Source organism: Gobio gobio, assembly GCF_949357685.1.
Source record: "Gobio gobio genome assembly, chromosome: 22".
Lineage (NCBI taxonomy): Eukaryota > Metazoa > Chordata > Actinopteri > Cypriniformes > Gobionidae > Gobio > Gobio gobio.
Window position 1 is genome coordinate 13,326,461 of NC_137118.1, and position 19,617 is coordinate 13,346,077.

At 37.6% G+C, this 19,617-nt stretch overlaps 1 protein-coding gene and 1 pseudogene across 3 annotated transcripts in view; both read right to left on the minus strand.

Annotated features, from left to right (window-relative positions):
- Window positions 1–1,660: 1,660 nt before the first annotated feature.
- The window catches only part of LOC307118588 (protocadherin alpha-C2-like), a 50,869-nt gene continuing 32,912 nt past the window's right edge, over window positions 1,661–19,617 (minus strand). For both annotated transcript variants that reach the window (XM_079804246.1, XM_079804245.1), the window contains exons 3-4: window positions 17,909–17,997; window positions 1,661–4,329 (exon numbers count right to left, since the gene is read on the minus strand). In XM_079804246.1, the coding sequence (XP_079660372.1) occupies window positions 4,019–4,329; window positions 17,909–17,997 (400 nt within the window). In that variant the 3' untranslated portion in view covers window positions 1,661–4,018. The remainder of the gene's footprint in view (window positions 4,330–17,908; window positions 17,998–19,617) is intronic.
- LOC307118599 (protocadherin-10-like) overlaps window positions 1,739–19,617 on the minus strand; it is a 76,409-nt pseudogene continuing 58,530 nt past the window's right edge. The window contains exon 2 of the transcript in view: window positions 1,739–1,868. The product of the transcript in view is annotated as a protocadherin-10-like (transcript). The remainder of the gene's footprint in view (window positions 1,869–19,617) is intronic.

Below are 19,617 nucleotides of genomic sequence, written 5' to 3' on the forward strand. Positions count from 1 at the left end.
AAATATTCCTCACAAACAACTGAGTTATGTCATGTGCAGCACTGCTATTTCGACAAATGACTATTGTTAACAGAATAGAAAAAAAATACCCGCCCCAAAATGGGTGTGTTCCTATGCCCAGGCAGAGTTAATCAACAGCAAAAAAGCAGAGTTAATCAACAGCGACACTGTGTGGTTCAGTTGAGGAAAACAGCTTGTGAGGTTGCTTTGCAGATGTTTCTGATAATGTGGGTTTGAATTATAATCGTGCATGGCATGTCAAAGATAACCATATAACATTATTATTGACTAATAGAAAGAAGTGCGTCCTTCAAAAATGTTATATTTATATTTTAAAACATACTCTACCTTTTGAGCATTTATACTGGTCATTTCTATATCGAATACATGTTTAGAACTACACCAAAATACATTGTTGGTGTAGTTTATACCAGTTACACACGCCACATACGGACACATGTTTCTTTCAGCACCATGGACAGCTCACTCGTAGTCGCCGGACAATACTGCTGGAAATGTGCAAGTGACATTATGTACGTAGGATGAAATTTGATTTAAAAAGGAATTCAGTACACAGCAATGTAATGTTAAATAAAATATAAAAGATTGCAAGAGAAGTCAATGCGCTACATTTTCTAACATTTAAATGCAAACAAATGATGTAAATTCTGTTGAACTGCACACATCCGGCATGAGCACACATCTGAAGTGCATTAAATGATCCAAGTCCAATGCCTCACCTTTGTGTTTTATGTGTACACCGCACAAAAAAACAAAAGAATAAGTCATAATTTTGCTGAAGCATCATGATCAGAAAGATGACAGTTGCAAAGCACACACTACCTTCACCAAGTCTGCCCCGTTGTATTTCAGCTATTTCAAAGTATTACAGAATTATAAAACATTCTCAGTTTGTTTAAGGTTTGGAATTCACTTCAAATAATTTCCCACGCCAACATGCAGACGTATACAGTCAAACCTTCAACGTTTTCTCACATTATCACAGTTTATTCGCTATAGTTTAGAAAATGGTAATAATATATGACAAGAACTCAGAGTTAAACTGTGTCAGAACAAATTCATCTTGATAATATCAGATAACTTTGATATAAAGGTACAGTATGGACAACAATCAACGAATCAGCTGTCAGCTGTTAAATATAAGTACAAAGAAAAAACATGGTCAGGTCAAACTTTCGGAATAATTTTGGTCCCACATTTTTTAACAATTTTACTTTTAGCCCACTGTATGAAGAATTGTTGGGTATAATATGTCACAGTTTACTTTATTTTGCTATCCTCACTTGCATAAACAAACTATAGTATCCTGCACCCACTAGTAAAAAATATATATCTGGTCTCTGAATAATTTTTGGTTTGGCTGTAGCTTAATCCTTCTATTGCACTCCTTGGAGAACAAATCAATGGCCGTTTGTTTCAGAAGAAGTTGTAGTTTGTGCAGGTGAACCATCTATTCTTAATAGCCTGGACGTTTGGCAATGAAAGCTCAGTCAAGTTACCATATGGCCTGCCACTGTAACATAAGCTTCTCTTTGGGAACCAGTTTTATGACAAATATCTGGTAAAAAGTTTAAGATAAAAATGCATACATGTGGTCAATACTACAACACAAAACCACAGAAAAACCTTGAATACTTATGAAAGAAAACTTTATTTGTGATTTATAAACAAAACACATTACCAGATTTCATAAAGTAATATAAAATCATAAACACCATTACACTGATGAGCAGGTGTACAAAAACTTTGTCCAACAGATTTGCACCGTCAAAGTCAAAAGCATAGCGCCACCTAGGCACTGGATGAATTTATATATAATTACTACACACAAGCAGAATACATAGACCCTTTTTATTTTCTCTTTTATCATTTTTGACATTTTTGTATATATATTTTTTGTCTTTTTTTTTTGAAGGAAGAGGCTTATATCATAGGGATGTATGAACTGGTTCACGTTACAGTGTTATTGATTTCAAAGCCTAGCACGAAACGAAGGACTGATCCTTTCAAGTTGCAAAAATCATAAGGTTGTAAAGAAAAGCAATTTAGACCATAACACTACAGCATTACATATATCTAGAATGTTAATGTTAACGTTGATCGCCACAGAGCCGACATCGTTTCTGTGTCTTCTTTGTACACACTATGCATGTAAGTAATCAGTCTATGTTTGTGTATGTCTGAGTGAATACTTTGATTTATGTCTACATACTTCAGCAGAGACGATACACTCCAGTTCCATCATAAATGAGAAAAAAAAATAATTATGAAAAACATATCTGTTCATTTATATCTATATATAATTTCTGTTTTAATTGCGTTTAACATGCAAAACAGTCACTTGGTGATCTGACAGCACTGAACCACACCTGAAAGAGACTTGAGTGTGTGTGTGTGTGTGTGTGTGTAAGCTTTGTGATGATATGGTCTCATAGCAGCACAAACATCTCTCCTTTACTGAACAGTATCTCTACAGACTTAGAAGGGAAAGAAAGGAGAGATGTGCTCCCTCTAAAAAAAAATCAAATTTAAGCATGATGTCTGAATGTTAAGAAAACATTCACATTATTTACAAAATTCAACAACTATGGAACGCTCATGAAGCTACGTCTCACCATTGATTATATACAGTAGAAAAACTCTGTACTGTCCACCACTGTGGTCTTCTCAGTCTAATTTCCGCTCACCCTCTATCATCGCCCTGTAAAGCACCAAACGCCATAGCTAAAAATGTCCTCAATAAGCATGGCTGCATAGTCCATGATGGTTCCACTGCTGTGAGAACATAAACACTGGTGTGTCTTGAGTTTGTGTGTGCATGTAGGGGCCAGTACGTGTGCTTATGTTTCCAGCAGAAGGAGTGACAATAAAATTGGCATTTCACAGGCTAGATAATTCTGCTCTTTCTTGTCACAATGTACAATACAAGCCAGCAGGGGGCAGTACTGACATGGGGCCAGCACAGCACACCAGATAAAGGGAGGTTGGCAACATGAGATATGCAAAAGTTACAAGCGGTAGGTAAGGGCAAGAAGCTGGAATAAGACATTAAGCCGGCAGGGAGTGGGATGACGCCTATCAAACATTCAAAACAGCAGCAAAGGAAGTAGGTGTGTATTGAAAAGAAGCAATCTGTTCTACTATTTTACAGACTTTTGAGAGGCTGTTGTGCTTCAGTCCTGTTGTGGCTTTAGCTGTACAGCGTGTGGAAAGCCTGTTCAGAGTGTGTATTAGAAAGCGAGAATCTTTTTAGCTGTATGCACATCAATTGGCTGTGCATGATTTTGGACTATATAAGATGAGATTTACTTGCTCTTATAAAATATAGTTTGGGAGCAGGACAGAAGCCTTTTTTTTTTTTCGGAGGGTAAAGCAATTGTCTTTGATTTCGCTGCTACATTCCCATCTCTGCAGGCGTTTACTTTAGATCTGCTCTAGAAATCAGACACTGGTCCTAATTGCAGTTAGAATAGTGTCTCTTTTAGTCTTTTGAAAAGTTTTGTTTCCAGCAGATCAAGGCGTGAGACGGGGCCAGGGGAGGTTGCTTCTTCCCCATTTGAAGTTGAGGGAAGAATGCAGAGAAAACTCTAGGTATGACAAGTTCATATCCAGTTTAACCGGACATTTGTTGGATCCTTTTTAGGGACTTCCATTGATGTGGTTGAAAATGTCATTCACAAGGTGCGAGCGGGCTTGGTTTGCATTTTGCGGACCGGAGTGCTTTCTTGGACATCGCTGATTGATTTCTGCACAATACAGCAGAACTAGAAAAATAGCCAATCAGAGTCATTGAAACATTTTTACAGGGTTAATTTGTGATTTTTGTGTTCATGCGTAGAGCACAAACTCTGTTCTGTCTGCGACTTGAATTGGTAGGTATGGTAGATTGAAGGATCTTTCTCTCGTTACATTTTCAGTATTTTTGGTTTTCTCTTTCTGTCAGCGTTTGCTACAAACATAAGTTGATCGCTGTGATATTGTAGTGAGACGTTCTTCATTACTCCTCGCCGTCATCTTTCCCTTTATCCTTCTTGTCCTTCTTTTCCTTCTTCTTCTTTTTCTTCTTCTTGGACTCCTCTTTCTTTCCAAAGGTGATGAACTCGCCCTTGTCATCAACAGCACCTGGGTCCTGCCGGATGGAGATGATGGCAGGGGAGCCGGGAATGATGAAGGCTTCAGGAGGAATCTCTCCCGGCTTCAGGGCTTGTGGAGGACCGTAGCCGGGGCCCGCACCATAGCGGAAGCTCCAGCTGTTACTGTTGATTCCGGCTCCAACAGGAGGGGACAGCTGCCCCTCTCCCTCCCCATCTGAGTGAGAAAATTGCAAGTATTAGACTGTATCATCATCAATTTCCTCAGGTAAAGTAAGATATTGGGTTGCCTAGTAAAAAGAAAAAACAGGTTCAAAACCAAAAATAAGATGACCCAATTACTAATTACTATTATCTAACACCTAACTCCTAGTTTCTCCAGGGGTACGACACATGTAATTCATTCTTGTGAGTAGCTTTCAATGAGGAAATCCTATATATATATATATATATTGGGGGAGATAGAAATGTCAGGGTGATGCAACGGTCCTGATATTACAGCAAGCAAACAGAAAACAGTCCTCATTAAAATAATACAATTCTTGAAATGAAAAATGTTTATTACCGTGATTAATATTTGCTGTGTAGCATTAAAGGTGGGGTAGGTAAGAATGATCTAAAACACTTTTGTCCAAATTTGTTTAAACTTTCTTTATATGTCAATACATCATTAAAATTTAAGTACTCTGAAAAAGAGAGTATAAAAATCGAGTGGCTCTAGACCTTTTAATCTGCAATAAACACAGCTCATTATTTTCGTTCGGGCCGAAACAAGTGATTGGCTTGGGCGACTGTCACTCTCTCTCGCTACCATGGCTACCGCCGCTTTTGCTCCAGGATCTGCCCACATGCGCGCGCCCCAGTGTTGCCAAGTCGGGCTACTTCAAACACTGTTGCCGCGGGCTGTTTTTCATGTCTGCGGGTTGAAGCGACCCCAATTATGTGATATTTTGCCCCGGGATTTGCGAATTTTAGCAGGCAGCCCTACCAAAAAGACACATATTTTACCCCCCAAACGCGATTTTTACCGGAGAAACACGATTGGGCTTGATTTGGGCTAGTTTTGAGTAGCAATTGGGCGGATTTTGTTGTGAAAACCTGGCAACCCTGGCGCACCCGTTTGATTTGAGTTCAAGAGGCTGTATTTCTGCTGGACAGGTAATCTTTCATTTTGATTATACATTTTTTTGGCTTATGTTTTCATGAAGCATGTCTCACTAGCACACGTAGCTGCCTAATATAGCTAACATAACATTACTTAGCATAAAGTTACAATGTTATACACTTAGCGAACCATTAGTAGAGATGATAAATACTCAATATACTTAGCTCAAGTTGATCGTCGTGTTGAATTTCGCAAAATGTAACTTTAGATAACAAAATGCATGTGTAAAAGCTAGTACACCGCATCCAGGAACTTTTTTTAGAACTAAGTTAGCTTTAGCTACTACCCTCTGTCTAAACTCTTCTACCATGTTCACCGGGAACTTTACCTGCACGTTTATTTCGGCCCTTGGTTTGTTTTTATATTCTCTACCTATGTTTACTGATGTTTTTATCTTGTATCTGTGTGTGTCGTAGACACTGTGTTGTGTGTGTATTTTAAACTTTACCAGTATAATTATTCTAGCTTGATAGTGAGTACTAAAAGACATCTTATTTGTTTATATTCATAATGATAAAGTTAGATTTTTTATTACATGTGATTCTGACATGATGTCACTACATGCACTCCGCTCCTTCTTCTCCGCTCGCCTCAGGTAAATAATGCGTCTTTCAGCTGAGCGGTCGGCGTAGCATGTTCATGTGTTTTGGGGGCGTGGCTTTGGAAAGAGCCCAGAAGGGAGAAGGTGGAGTCAATGGAAATAATGAGCTGTCTTTAAAACAGTCGTGAGAGGTCTACAGACACTCAATTTTTATACTTTCTTTTTCTGAGTACTTACATTTTAATTATGTATTGATATATAAAGAAAGTTTAAACAAATTTGGAAAAAAAGTTTTTTAACCAAATCCTGCCTACCCTACCTTTAAACATTATTTACGCATTAGCTCAGCTTCTGAGTTTTTTTTCTTCTAAATCAACTGACAGCCCTTAAAACAGCTTAACTTTTTATTAATATTTTTCAACACTTTTGTCATGTTGTGCAACCACCAAAGCTGAAACCATGCTGGGGAAAAAAGGAAATGACATCATAGAGAGACATCTGTCAAGGAGGTCAATAGGGCTCTATAAATATCAGGGCTGCATTTCCCGATAGCGTTTTCTCTTAGCGCGCTACAAAGACTCTAAAAGGTATAACTTAACTAAGGGTATCCCATTTCTAGGCATGTGCCCCGAACTATATCTCAGGAGGTTGCTTAAGGCAGGGGTTTTCAAACTGGGGTCCTCAGAAAAATTCAGAGAATGAAAAGACAAAGCAAAAATAGATAAAGTGCACCAAACATTTCTTGCTGTGTTTGCTTTGTATCTTTCTTGTGAGTTTTTCTCACTATAGTCCCCTTTATCTTGCTCACTGGGGTTGTAAGGCAGTATTCTTAACACAGTATGTAAGCTGCTTACATTCATTTATTGTGTAAGTTGTTTCTTCAAATCCTTTTTAATTGAACATGTTCTTCTTCAGGTTTATACATCCAACATTAAGTACAGCCAATTTAAGTTTGAAAACAATATGTTGTATTTATAATATCACACTTACTATTTATCTAACAGATTAAATGTTTTTTCATATATAAAAATATATAGATGGATTTTTAGGAAGGGGGTCCCTCATAAAAGGTTCATCATATTTGGGGGTCCTTGGCATCATAAAGTTTGAAAACCCCTGGCTTAATGTATACCTTCTTAAGTGCAACGTTAGCAGGTGCTGTCCGTGGTGGTGGTGCTGAATTGGTTTATCAATGGCTCAAAAATCGATTATTCACTCTATCAGGGGCTGTTTAACTGCATTATGTGAGAAAGCACTTCAGAAATTGCATTAGTTGAAATTGCATTTATCAGGACTCGTGAGATCTTATAAATATAATCCAAATTGCAAACTAAATCCAAAACCATGGATTTTTGTATATAATTTTGAAATGATTGTGTGAACCCACAACCTCTTATGGCCAAACGTATCATGCATCAACTCACTAACGGGCAGTATGCCTGTGCCATTTATATTATCATTATATATATTGCCATAGTCTTCATTAATTCCACAAGCAGGGTTATTGGTGTAAATCACTAATTTTTGTTATTGGATGACCTACTCAATAAAGGCGCAACACACAAAACTTATAATCAACAGCATAGCGGAGAAAAAAGAAACAAAGAGGAGAGCGTCAGCAGCTGAATTTCATGGCGCTCCGTCGGGTTTGTCTTGACAAAGTCGGACCAACAAGATCTAAAAGCGGCTGAATTTGCTGCCGTGGCAGACAAAATAAATTTTGAATAGCAGCTTCTGACATGGTATCCAGGGACAAAAGTTTTCACGGATGAAGTGCACATAGAAATGGCTCCACGGATGGCGCTGTCTTTTATTTTGCGCAACTATTCGCTGTATCGCTGCCATAGTTCGACCAAACTCCCCTGCACAATCATTCCCTTTAGAGGATTAGTTCACTTTTAAATAAACTTTTGCTGAAAATGTACTCACCCCCATGTCATCCAAGATGTCCATGTCTTTCTTTCTGCAGTCGAAAAGAAGTTAAGATTTTTGATGAAAACATTCCAGGGTTTTTCTCCTTATAATGGACTTCAATGGGCTCCAAACGGTTCAAGGTTCAAATGACAGTTTCAGTACAGCTTCAAAGGGCTTTAAACGATACCAGACGATAAATAAGGGTCTTTTCTAGCGAAACGATCAGTTTCTGCGAGAAACCGAGCAGTATTTATGCTATTATTTTACCTCTTATCAGACGAACGTTATCATCTCTGAGCTCAGCCATAACTTCCGCTAAGTGAGGTCAAAATACGAGCGTGGTCATAGATGTATATGTAGATATCTCATTAGTGCTTGCACGGATCAATAGAATGAGGCATCTATGATCGATATATCTATTACCACGCTCGTATTTTGACCTCACTTAGCGGAAGTTATGGCTGAGCTCAGAGATGATCACGTTCGTCTGATAAGACGTAAAATAATAGCATAAATACTGCTTGGTTTCGCGCAGAAACTGATCGTTTCACTAAATAAGACCCTTATTCATCGTTTGGTATCGTTTAAAGCCCTTTGAAGCTGTACTGAAACTGTCATTTGGACCTTGAACCGTTTGGAGCCCATTGAAGTCCATTATATGGAGAAAAACCCTGGAATGTTTTCAACCAAAACCTTAATTTCTTTTTGACTGCAGAAAGAAAGACATGGACATCTTGGATGACATGGGGGTGAGTAAATTATCAGCAAAAGTTTATTTAAAAGTGAACTAATCCTTTAAATAGACTCCATAATGGTTTGCCAGCTGATGTACCTTTGGATAAAATAATTTAAAAGCTAACAGCCATCAGTGTAATGACAATTGTACAAAAACACTTCAATTAGCAGAATTATATTCATATAGACTGAGATGTAAAGAAACAGTGGTGGCCTCTATCGGAATGAACTGTCAATAAGTGATAAGGTATAGCTAAGAATGGTCCAGACCAACCTTACGAACGAATGTCTTACAGAAGGCATACTTAACTAAGATCGTTTCGGGAAACATGTATTAACGTTAAGGTACACCTTAAGGTACAACTTAAGAATGACATAGCGTTAAGAAGGTTTCGGGAAATCCAGCCCTGATCATTTGAGTTTGTCATGATATTTCTTGATATTTATGAATGAATGAATGAATGAATGTATGTTCTTTTTTTTTTTTTTACTTGATGGTTACACTGCATGACACGAGTCATTACTTTTAAACATTTTCTGAAAACGCTATTAATTGTTTTTGAAACTTTATCAAACAAACAAAGCACAAAGAGTACACTTCTAAGAACTTATTCAAATAAAATTGATTCTTTAAATAATTATTTCTGGAGAAATAAGGCAAAAACAATCTGTATCAAATTCATGATTGGAGAAGCATGTTTTGCTTTATTTAACCCTGATCTAAACCAACAAGTAATGCACACACACACGCACACATCACATTTTTGAGTGCACTTTCATACAATGTTCATGTTTAAAAGTGTACTAGCCCAACAGGGACAGAGCGCTGAGTACAGAGTGAGAGACTTATGTACTACTTTCCCTACAGAAGCAGGGATCTTTGCCACACCAGTTACTCTATGACCTACTTTCATTTATGTGTTTTATTTAGATCTCACCATGGCCCTGAAATGCAATTCTGTTTGTTTTTGATCTGTACGTTTATGACAGTACCGCACGGCTTATTTCAATAAATGCAAAAACCTAGCAGGGATTATCCATTTTTGATATTCTTTCCTCAGCTTAAACGAATCTGCATGAGTGGATTGTGCATCTATGTATGCGTGCAACAACTAGACTAAATTAGGAATCCTTCTCGCGCTCAGTTTCAGGCACGTCTAAATTTAGACACTTCAAATACAGCCATTAATATGCAAACTGCTCTACTGATCCAATATGTATGACTGTTCAAAATCTTGACCTTGTGGCAGGCAGATGGTGCAGCAAGGGGTCAATGAGAGAGCATTCCCATGCACACTGTGTGCCGCCCCCTGGGCTTGACGGATCACATTTGGCTGAGAAGGTCAGAAACTGTAGTTTAGAGTGGTAGCATTTACTTGGAGAGTGGTCAGATCTCTAGTGAGAGAGGAACTCATGTGTTCATGTGTTAGTCACACCTCACTCCATCTCCCTGTGGCTTTCATTATGGCAGCAATATCAGTGCATGTGTGTGTCTGCGTGTTAAGTTTCATGACTGAGCTGAGCTGAGCAGACTAGTTCTCGCCCTCATGAGACTAAAGTGAAGCTTTAAGCAACAGTTTAAAACAAACTTTCATTGCATTTATCTCTTTGGTGTAAAGGTCAATGACAAAATAAGCGTTTGTGATTTAATTGTTTTTGTTTTTTTATACACATTAGCCCACAAGTTTAATTTGGTTTTCGAATGTTTTTGAAAAGAACTTTCAATTTAATGACTGGAATGTAAAAAGTATAAAACAAATACAGAATCTTGGGACTTGTGGTCTTCACCTCACAGCCGGTGGAAAAGAATTGGGATAGGACTCGGACAGAAATCATGTTCATGGATGTGATTATTAACGTTACAGTAGTATGAAGAAGAAGCAGGAGCGATTGTTAATAAGAAGAGCGCAACACAAGCCTTGCGAACAGCGGGACCTTTATTATGGCATAGTCGCCGGCAGGACTTTTATTATGCCACTGTCGCCGGCGCCATTTCCGCTTTTCCGGCCATGAGTATGAGGTAACGCAGCTCTGTTTGTCATATTAGATACATTTAAGTCTGTTGAAAAGGATGTTATCGACGTTACTCTGTGTGTTCGCTCAACGGCTGCTATGACACTAGTTCACACTGCAGTAAGAGTAAAGCGTTTCTGCAGAATAAAACCAGAAACTGAGGGTAACGCAAATATGACGCCATTGACAGGCGACTTCCTCACACGTCCCGGTTCCTTGGTTAAAATAGCAATTTTCTCACAATTTACAAATTGTTGGAAACATTTGGGATATTGTAAATACTCAACTGAACAAAATATATAACACTGGCCTAGTGGGTTTTGGATATTTTACTGAATTGTTTTTACATAGTGCACCTTTACATTTTTTAATTACATTTCTAACCCAGCGGTTGGGTTTGTCCATATTTTACCCAAATTTGGGTTGAAACAACCCAGCATATTTTAGAGTGTGTATTGTTTACTGACTGCTTGATGGAGTATATCATTTTGATCACTTTGTTTGTGATTTGAGAGCAGTGTTTGATTTTGAACACAGGTTTTGAGGCGAAAGTTTCATTTTGCAAGAGGAGTCTGAGGTTTTGTAAATAGTGCTTGAAGATAAGGTTGTGTTTAATGTTTTCAGAAAATGGAGCAAGGTTTCAGAAATTGTGTTTTAGCAATTGAGAAAAACTGTAATAACTGCAAACATTTTTGAACTATTACAGTTTTTTACAATCGCTTGGGCACATTTCTCAATACTTAGGTCACTTTTTCAAAACTCTTCACACTGTGAGCACAACAGAAATCTATGTGGGCTAAACTGTGGATCATTAATCATTGATTTGGCACAAAATGCATTCAATGACTATATAGTTCAAATTACATGAATTATTTTCTAACTTCGACACAGCAACTGATTAAGACTGAAAGTTGCTATTTCTACAGTAATATTGTTATTAAATATATTCTGAATCTAAAAAAATCAAATACTATCAAAGCAATTAGATGAAACTGAACACCTACACAAGCGTTAGTCTTTCAATTTCATTACCATCCATTAAAAAGGGAAAACTTAGGAATAACTGTGTACAGTAATGTAAACATGGATCATGTAACATAAACTGCAGTGAATTATAAGCAGTGTCATTCTTGTTTTGTAAAGACATTTTACAAAAGAAAGCATTGTATAATGCTACATTGTGTTAGTGTTTTTTATGTCTCCGTTGACAAAGTGTGTTTGTCGGTAGAAAACCTTTTCTAGTGCTATGGAAGAATGAGTTGATTTGAGACATGTATGAAGTGTTTTGGTAGATTTAGTGCAGTTTGAATGTGAAATGAACTGCTGTGTCGAGATGAAGGTTGGTTAAGAGAACTGTGAGATAAGTTTAAAAAAAAAAACTTAAGTATTGAACAGCGAATCAATTTACTTAATTGAATTTTCAACAAAAAAGGTAACACTTTATTTTACAGTGTCTTTGTTACATATGTCACATGTTACATTAATTAATATTACTCAGTACTTAAATGTATAATTACAGTATAACAAAGACACCTTAAAATAAAGTGTAACAAAAAAAAATCCTAAAAAATAATAAACTATTATGCCAAATTACTAAAGTGTTTCTTTTCGAAAATTTTATTAATTTAATAGTTTTTATTATTATTATTATTATTATTTGTGTTATTATTATTATTTTTTTTATTTCAGGATAGTTGTATCACTTTTGCACTTTGAATTTATGTACAGTATATTTTATTCCTGAAGTTAAAAACATGCTCATTATAGATTATGGATTTTCAAACGGTCTGTAAAAACTGCCCCAGATGATTCTAATGATATTACTGCTAAAAAAAAATATTCACTGCTAAAAAAATCTTGTTAAAACATTTGAGCTTGATTTTGGTTAAATGTTAATAATATGACGACACATGCAAGTGTCTGACCATTTATAAAGCCACAATACTAACTTTGACAACAAAGTGTTTAATTATATATTTAAAAAAATAAATAATAATTTCCTAATAAGTAGCCGTTTTGGACATGTTGTAAGGCTTGCCAGAGCAGCCAGATAAATGTGTGCATTTAAAGACAAACATGTGATCTAATATGCATTTATGTGTTGGATGCATACAGGTCATATGTGCTACTTTTTGTGCTATTTTGGGTCTTTAGCCTCCGGTTCTTATTTTTCCTATGATGTTTCTACCTCTCTTTTTCTCTACCTTCCATTCCTCTCCCCTTCCACACCTTGCTCGTTCTTCCATTTTGAGTACGGCTGGTTGCCATGGAAACCTCCTCCCCCATCCCCGCTCGCCCACTCCCAGCTGCTCCTGCTGCAGTATCTAAGATTCATTGTTGTTGCCTGGCAACAAGTCACACAGTGTTTCCTAGCAACAGGACCACCGGAGGGGTCTGCCAATCCTGAACCTCTGTGCATCTCCAACCCCCGCATCCCCCCCTTCTCTTTCAGCATCACTCTCATTCTATCATCTCTTTCTTTCCTCTATTACTCGCCGTCTCTCTGCATCCCACATGCTTTATCTTTTAAATGACTCTCGGTATAGCAAACCTCATATATCTTTTGCTTTCTACATCACATTCATCTGTGTCTCATTTCCCTGCTTGGCCTCTTTTCTGTTCCTCCTGATCCCATGACCTCAACCGTGTAATCATTTACAAGCACTAAACCAGCGCCTACACAACACACCTGCACTGGCTCAGTAACGCAACATTAGCCTGCTAATAATCACAACACCCAATTTTGAATGGACTAACTAGACTGGTTTTCATGAGTCTATCAGATTTACAGTTCATAGTTCATCCTTCTACTTAAACCTCTCTGCAGTCTGCTAATAAAGAATCAATGGATTTCTCTTTCTCTCCCGAGTCGAGTGCGACTCTCTCGATCTGTCCCACTTACATTTCTTCCCACTGTCTGCTGTCATTTCAGTCCAGCTCTGCTCTATCGGCCTGTCAATATCTCCACCATCCACTACCCAGGAGACCCGCCACTCTTCCTTCATTCCTCTAATGGCACATTAGATTGATCGTCCTCTGTCTATCTGGCTGATCTAGTAATGCAAATTCAATAACAGGCCTGGTGCATCACAATATTTAGATACTTTGGTACTGAACTTCAGTAGATGAAAGATGCCATCCGAGGCACATCATGCTCTAACTCAAAATAAACACATTTGGTTCATTGTCTCAACTAATGATCACGTTGCCTAATTATGTGTTAGAATGAGGCATTTGAGGGACACGCCACTAAATTATAAATGAAATCCTGCCAGAGGAGGACTGGCCTTGATACATCAGTATTTTGTTAAAGGGAACCTATTCAACCCATTTTCAAAGTCTTGATTTTGTTTTTGGAGCCTACTACAGTGTTTTCATGCTTGGATGTTCAAACAACACCTTGGTTTTCACATTATTGCAGTCTGTCTGTAACGCTCTGGGGTGCGTTTCCCGAACAACGACATAACTCGCTGCTTAACTACCATAGTACGATGCATCGTTGAAGAAATAAACTAGCTACCATATTGTCGCAAATTTGTCATTCAACAGTGCTGGTTAATGATGTCACGCAGGTGGTGGAATAATAACTTCTTTTAATAAATCCTTTTCAGATCAAATTAATGCTAGATATTTTGCTATAAATTATGAACATGGTAGACTGGGTAAACCCAGCCTGATCTCCCGGCGATTTGATTTCGTCTTGCAATTCAGTCTGGAAACCTGTACATTCATTTCTACTGCTTCTGTTATACTTTTGCGGGAACCAATCACAGACTAGCTTATCCACCTGGTGCGCTATTGGCGGGTTTAACATGATGACGGATAGAGCGATGGCTCATTGCCTGTTGATCATGCCTCTTGTGGTCTGATTGGTTGAAGGACTATCCAATTGCATTCAGAGTCATTTGAATTATGCTCGTTTATCATGCCTCTTGTGGTCTGATTGTTTGAAGTACTATCCAATTGCATTCAGAGTCATTTGAATTATGCTCTTTTATCACGCCTCTTGTGGTCTGATTGGTTGAAGGACTATCCAATTGCATTCAGAGTCATTTGAATTATGCTCTTTTATCACGCCTCTTGTGGTCTGATTGTTTGAAGTACTATCCAATTGCATTCAGAGTCATTTGAATTATGCTCTTTTATCACGCCTCTTGTGGTCTGATTGTTTGAAGTACTATCCAATTGCATTCAGAGTCATTTGAATTATGCTCATTTATCACGCCTCTTGTGGTCTGATTGGTTGAAGGACTATCCAATTGCATTCAGAGTCATTTGAATTATGCTCGTTTATCACACCTCTTGTGGTCTGATTGGTTGAAGGACTATCCAATTGCATTCAGAGTCATTTGAATTATGCTTCTCTTGTGGTCTGATTGGTTGAAGGACTATCCAATTGCATTTAGAGTCATTTGAATTATGCTCGTTTATCACGCCTCTTGTGCAGTAGAAAATACAGAGCAGACTCCCCAGACCAATGTTCAATCTTAAATTGAGCGTGGTCTGGTGATAGCCAGACAATGAACAAGGCATCTGACGACTAATTCTCATTTTTCTCAGTTATTTTGCATTATGCCAGATTCGATCATAGGCCCATTCTTACATACTAGAGCACGCACGCACATGCTCTTCAAAAACGGTGCTTTAAATCTCTTGATAAACTAAAAGACGTAAATGACATTAGTCATTATGGAAATGATCCAGCTGCATCTGTGTTCTTTCATTTGTGCGTCATCAGTAGATCACGCACAGTACTTTCCAATCCCATCTGCGATCTTTTGGAATTGCGCTCGCACACTAATGTGCCCTGTTTAGTAAATCTGGCCCATGGATTGTACTGAATGTCAGCTTGCTTATTTTGCTCTAGATAATTATTTATTAAGTCCACGTCATGCAAACAAGAAACTATGCTTCTAGCCACAGGTCGAGAGCTGTCGTTCCAAACACACAACTTTGCGATGCTATTTGCGAATGTTCGTTGGAACTGTGGTTTCAGGAAACACAGACTCGTTGAACTATTCTGATAACGACGGAACTTGCTACTATAGTTTGCTAACGGCACTTTCGGGAAATGCACGCCTGTTTAGTTCCTGTCTCTATGAAGCTCCTCCTTCCAAAATTCTCAATGTGCTCTGATTGGTCAGTTGGACCAGTGATTGTGATTGGTCAACAGCTTGAAGCGTGTTTCAACACACCACTAATGCAACTCAACCAGGCCTTGCCCCCTTTTTTGTGAATGCCTTGGGCGGGAATTATTAAAATGAGGATTATTGTGATGTGTTCGTTGCCAGAAGAAAACTCAAGACTACAATCTAGGCATTTCAGGAGTTCAGAAACTGTGCGCACTGATAAAGGGCCCTATCATACACCCGGCGCAATTAAAAAAGTGTTTTTGCTAGTTTCAGTCAGACGCCATTTTTTTACGTCCTGCGCTACGTTGTTTAAATAGCAAATGCATTTGCACCCATTTGTGCGCCCATGGGTCTGGTCTGAAAACCAGGTCTGTTCAGGCGCATTGTTGGCGCGTTGCTATTTTGAGGCAACTGAAAATGACTGTGCCATTGACCAACTGAAAACTGGTCTAAAGTCAATGCCACAATATTTTTTGTGTTATTTAAAGAGTGCGTTAGTAATATGCACCTATAGGCGGGTTCACAGCGCGCGTACACTCTGATTATTACACACACAGGGATGCGCAGCAGCACACAGACATTTTTAAATATTAAAAATAAAAGGATTCCTCTCTGGATTTAGTAGTGTTGTAGTCAAGACCACCTAAACCGAGACCTAGATTAGCGTGTGCCGAGACCAAGACAAGACCAAGACCAAGACAGAGTGAGACTGATTCAAGACCAAGACACGAGCAGCACTCCTTAAATTCATCTAAAAGATTCACATTTTTTGTCTGAGAAATGAATAAATACAAATAGAATAGTAAGACACTATAGCGCTGTTACCAATCAAATCACTAACAATAAAATTCATGGCACAGAAGTTGCATCTGAATTGGTACAATTACACCTACATAAATAATGTTCAGATTCATTTAACATTAAAACATTAACATTAATTAACAGTCACGGAATCATTTATTCAACCGATGTGTTCAAAGCAGCTGATTCATTTAATAACGAAACGTTGCCGAATTAGCAAAGACACAGTTTAAAATGTGTCATTTAATATTAACTTCTTGTTTATGGAACATTTGTATAAATCAATATAATTTGCAATCATGCTTTTGTTCATGAAAACCGCTCTCTTGTTCTTGTGATTTTGCTTAATTATATTCTATGTTATATAAAAAAACAAAATCTCAGAATTTTGTGGGAATTTATATTAGTTTTGGTCATTTTTGAGACATGGCTGCATTGATTTTGAACCTGGCAGCACAGTGACAAATGAAATCACATTACAAAGAAGTTATTGATTGCATTTTAAGCAGTACGTTTTACATCAAATCACATTAATGATGTTAAATCAGACAATGCACCAGCAATTTAGTTATATCAGTGCAGTTGTGGTATTGACTGGTCTTGAGATAAAATCCCAAGTCCTCTAAGTCAGAGACCAAGACAAGACCGAGGAGAAATGCAAGACCTTAAAAAAATGGTCTTAAGACCGGTCTCGACACCAAGACCTAGAGATCTGGAGTACAACAACACTAGTAAATAGTATGGTGCAAGCACAATCGGCCTTATAAAAGGAAAGGGGAAATGAGATAAAACTGATTGGTTTATTGCACGTTACACCCAAAATGACATGTTTTTCCCATTGTTGAACTAGCAAAAGTGGATTCGGACATGCCCTAAGTGCACTTGCGCCGTGCACTTTAGACCATGCACTTAGATAATTACAATAGGGCCCATAGGGAATAACTGCCTTTGAGGTGGACTTTGTGCTTTGTAAATTTGCAGACATTTTAAGTAAAGAAGAATATGCTATATATCTAAGAGAATGACACCACTGGACCAAGTAATTTTCTGGATTGCTATAGTTACAGGAAGTCAGAAAAAAAAGAATGGTAAAGCTCAAGCCAGACTTGCAGAATTGTTCCCTGTCATTTTAGATCTTGGGAACAGTATTGCAATACAGAGCGACAATGGAAAGAACACTCTGGTCATGGATTGAGTCTAACCTGCTTTAAAAAGGCTGTTTTAAACATGCATGAATCCATGTCAGTTTGAATCAGCTTAAACTTGGGTCAAAAGTTTTGGTCGGCCTTGATTTATTTCTAAAATTCAATCGCTACATATATGCATTAGGCGTATAATAATTTAAACAGATGTAAAACATAATTTTGCTAGAGAGAAAATTACTAGATTTGCAAGAGCATGACGGCTTGCGAGAAGATGGAGTCATCAGTTTCGGATGATTAAGATGTAATTACACTCAGTTAGCAATGCAGTCGTCTTTAAGATGTGACCTCACCTGCTGCACTGGAGACTGTGGGCCAGTTCTGGACCAGCATGCCTTGTGCTCCCTGCATCACAGCTGAAGCCTCCTCCATATGCACAGAGCTAGAAACAAAACCAGTTGGCATGTCATTAGTCTTGAAATATAAAACATCCAGTAACTCTTTGGACTGCTATTGAAAAAAAAAGGCAGAGAAAATGCTCAGTCATTTTACTGATGTAAAATATATTTCATATTAAAATGCAGCTTCGCTTTTGGGCTGTGAAAGTAAATTAGATGTGCAACGGGGACAGATGTGTTAGCGTGTATTTTTCTGAGCTTTGGTCTGGAGGTGCGTGTGACGGTGAAAGTACATGTGACAGTGTGTGCTAGACTATCTGTGATCTAATGTGTCTGTGCCTGATGTGATGTGTGTGTGTGTGTGTGTGGTGCAAGTTGTCATGGTGGTGTCATGATGCTTTAACTCCTTCAGACGTGTTGACTGGAAAGCACATTGACAGTGTGTCTAAATATATAGGCGTGATACACGATACACAGATACACAAAAATACACAATATGCTACAAAATGACCTCTTAAGAAGTTTTACTTGAGTAGCAACATTGCATAAGATATTTTATATATATATATAAAATATTAACAGCATATTAATGCTATTTATATAGCATATTAACAGAAACAAGTCTGTCAGTTTTTTTGAAAGAAGTCAGTCTCTTATGCTCACCAAGGCTGCATTTGTTTGAGCAGTTAAAACAGTAACATAGTGTAATATTATTACAATTTAAAATAACTGTTTTCAATTTTAATATATTTTAAAATGTTCCTGTGATTATTTTCAGCATCATTACTCCAGTCTTCAGTGTCACATGATCCTGCGGAAATCATTAAAATATGATGATTTGCTGCCCAAGTAACATGTCTTATTATTATCAATGTTGAAAACAGTTGTGATGCTATATATTTTTGCATTAATATTATGCATTTTACAGTCACTTATGATTTAATGCATATTGCTGACTAAAGGTATGTTTCTTTAAAAAATATATATTTCTGACCCCAATCTTTTGAACGGTATTGGAAGTAGACAATATTTTGATTTACTGCGACGACATATTTAACATGTTTATGTTTAAGCTTAAAAGAAGTGACAAAATATGCCAAAGACAAAATACACATGTATTAAAGAAACATAGTCTTAATATATTACGAAGTGTTTTTACAACAGTTTCAAGAAACTGGAAAATTGGACAAATATAAATGTAATAAACATGATTTTTTTGCAGTGTAGAAATGATGCTGAATACTGGAGAAATGTAGAAAGAAAGGTGGTATAAAAGGAAAAGCGTTCATCAGAGGAAAACGAGTGAATTGTAAAGAAAATGTATTACATTTTCAACATCTCCCTTCTCTCACAAGGGCCTATTTCGTAATCTGATTTCCACTAATACATTGCTGTGTTTCTTAACCATCTTTATCTTCCCTCCATTCCTCTCTTCATTTCTCTTTCTCGGTCTGTCAGCAGGCCATTCATAACATAAGCCTGGGACCTTGTGGTAGACAGCTGAAGATGTACTATGTACTTAAAATTTCAACAAATACTGTGATGCACCCTAGAGCTGCGAGTATGCATTGCGTGAAAGGGACTTTTTATTACCTATATACACTCTTCAGCGACGTCCTTTGGCTTTTAGCATGGCTCTGCGTGTTTATCACCATGGAAACCAC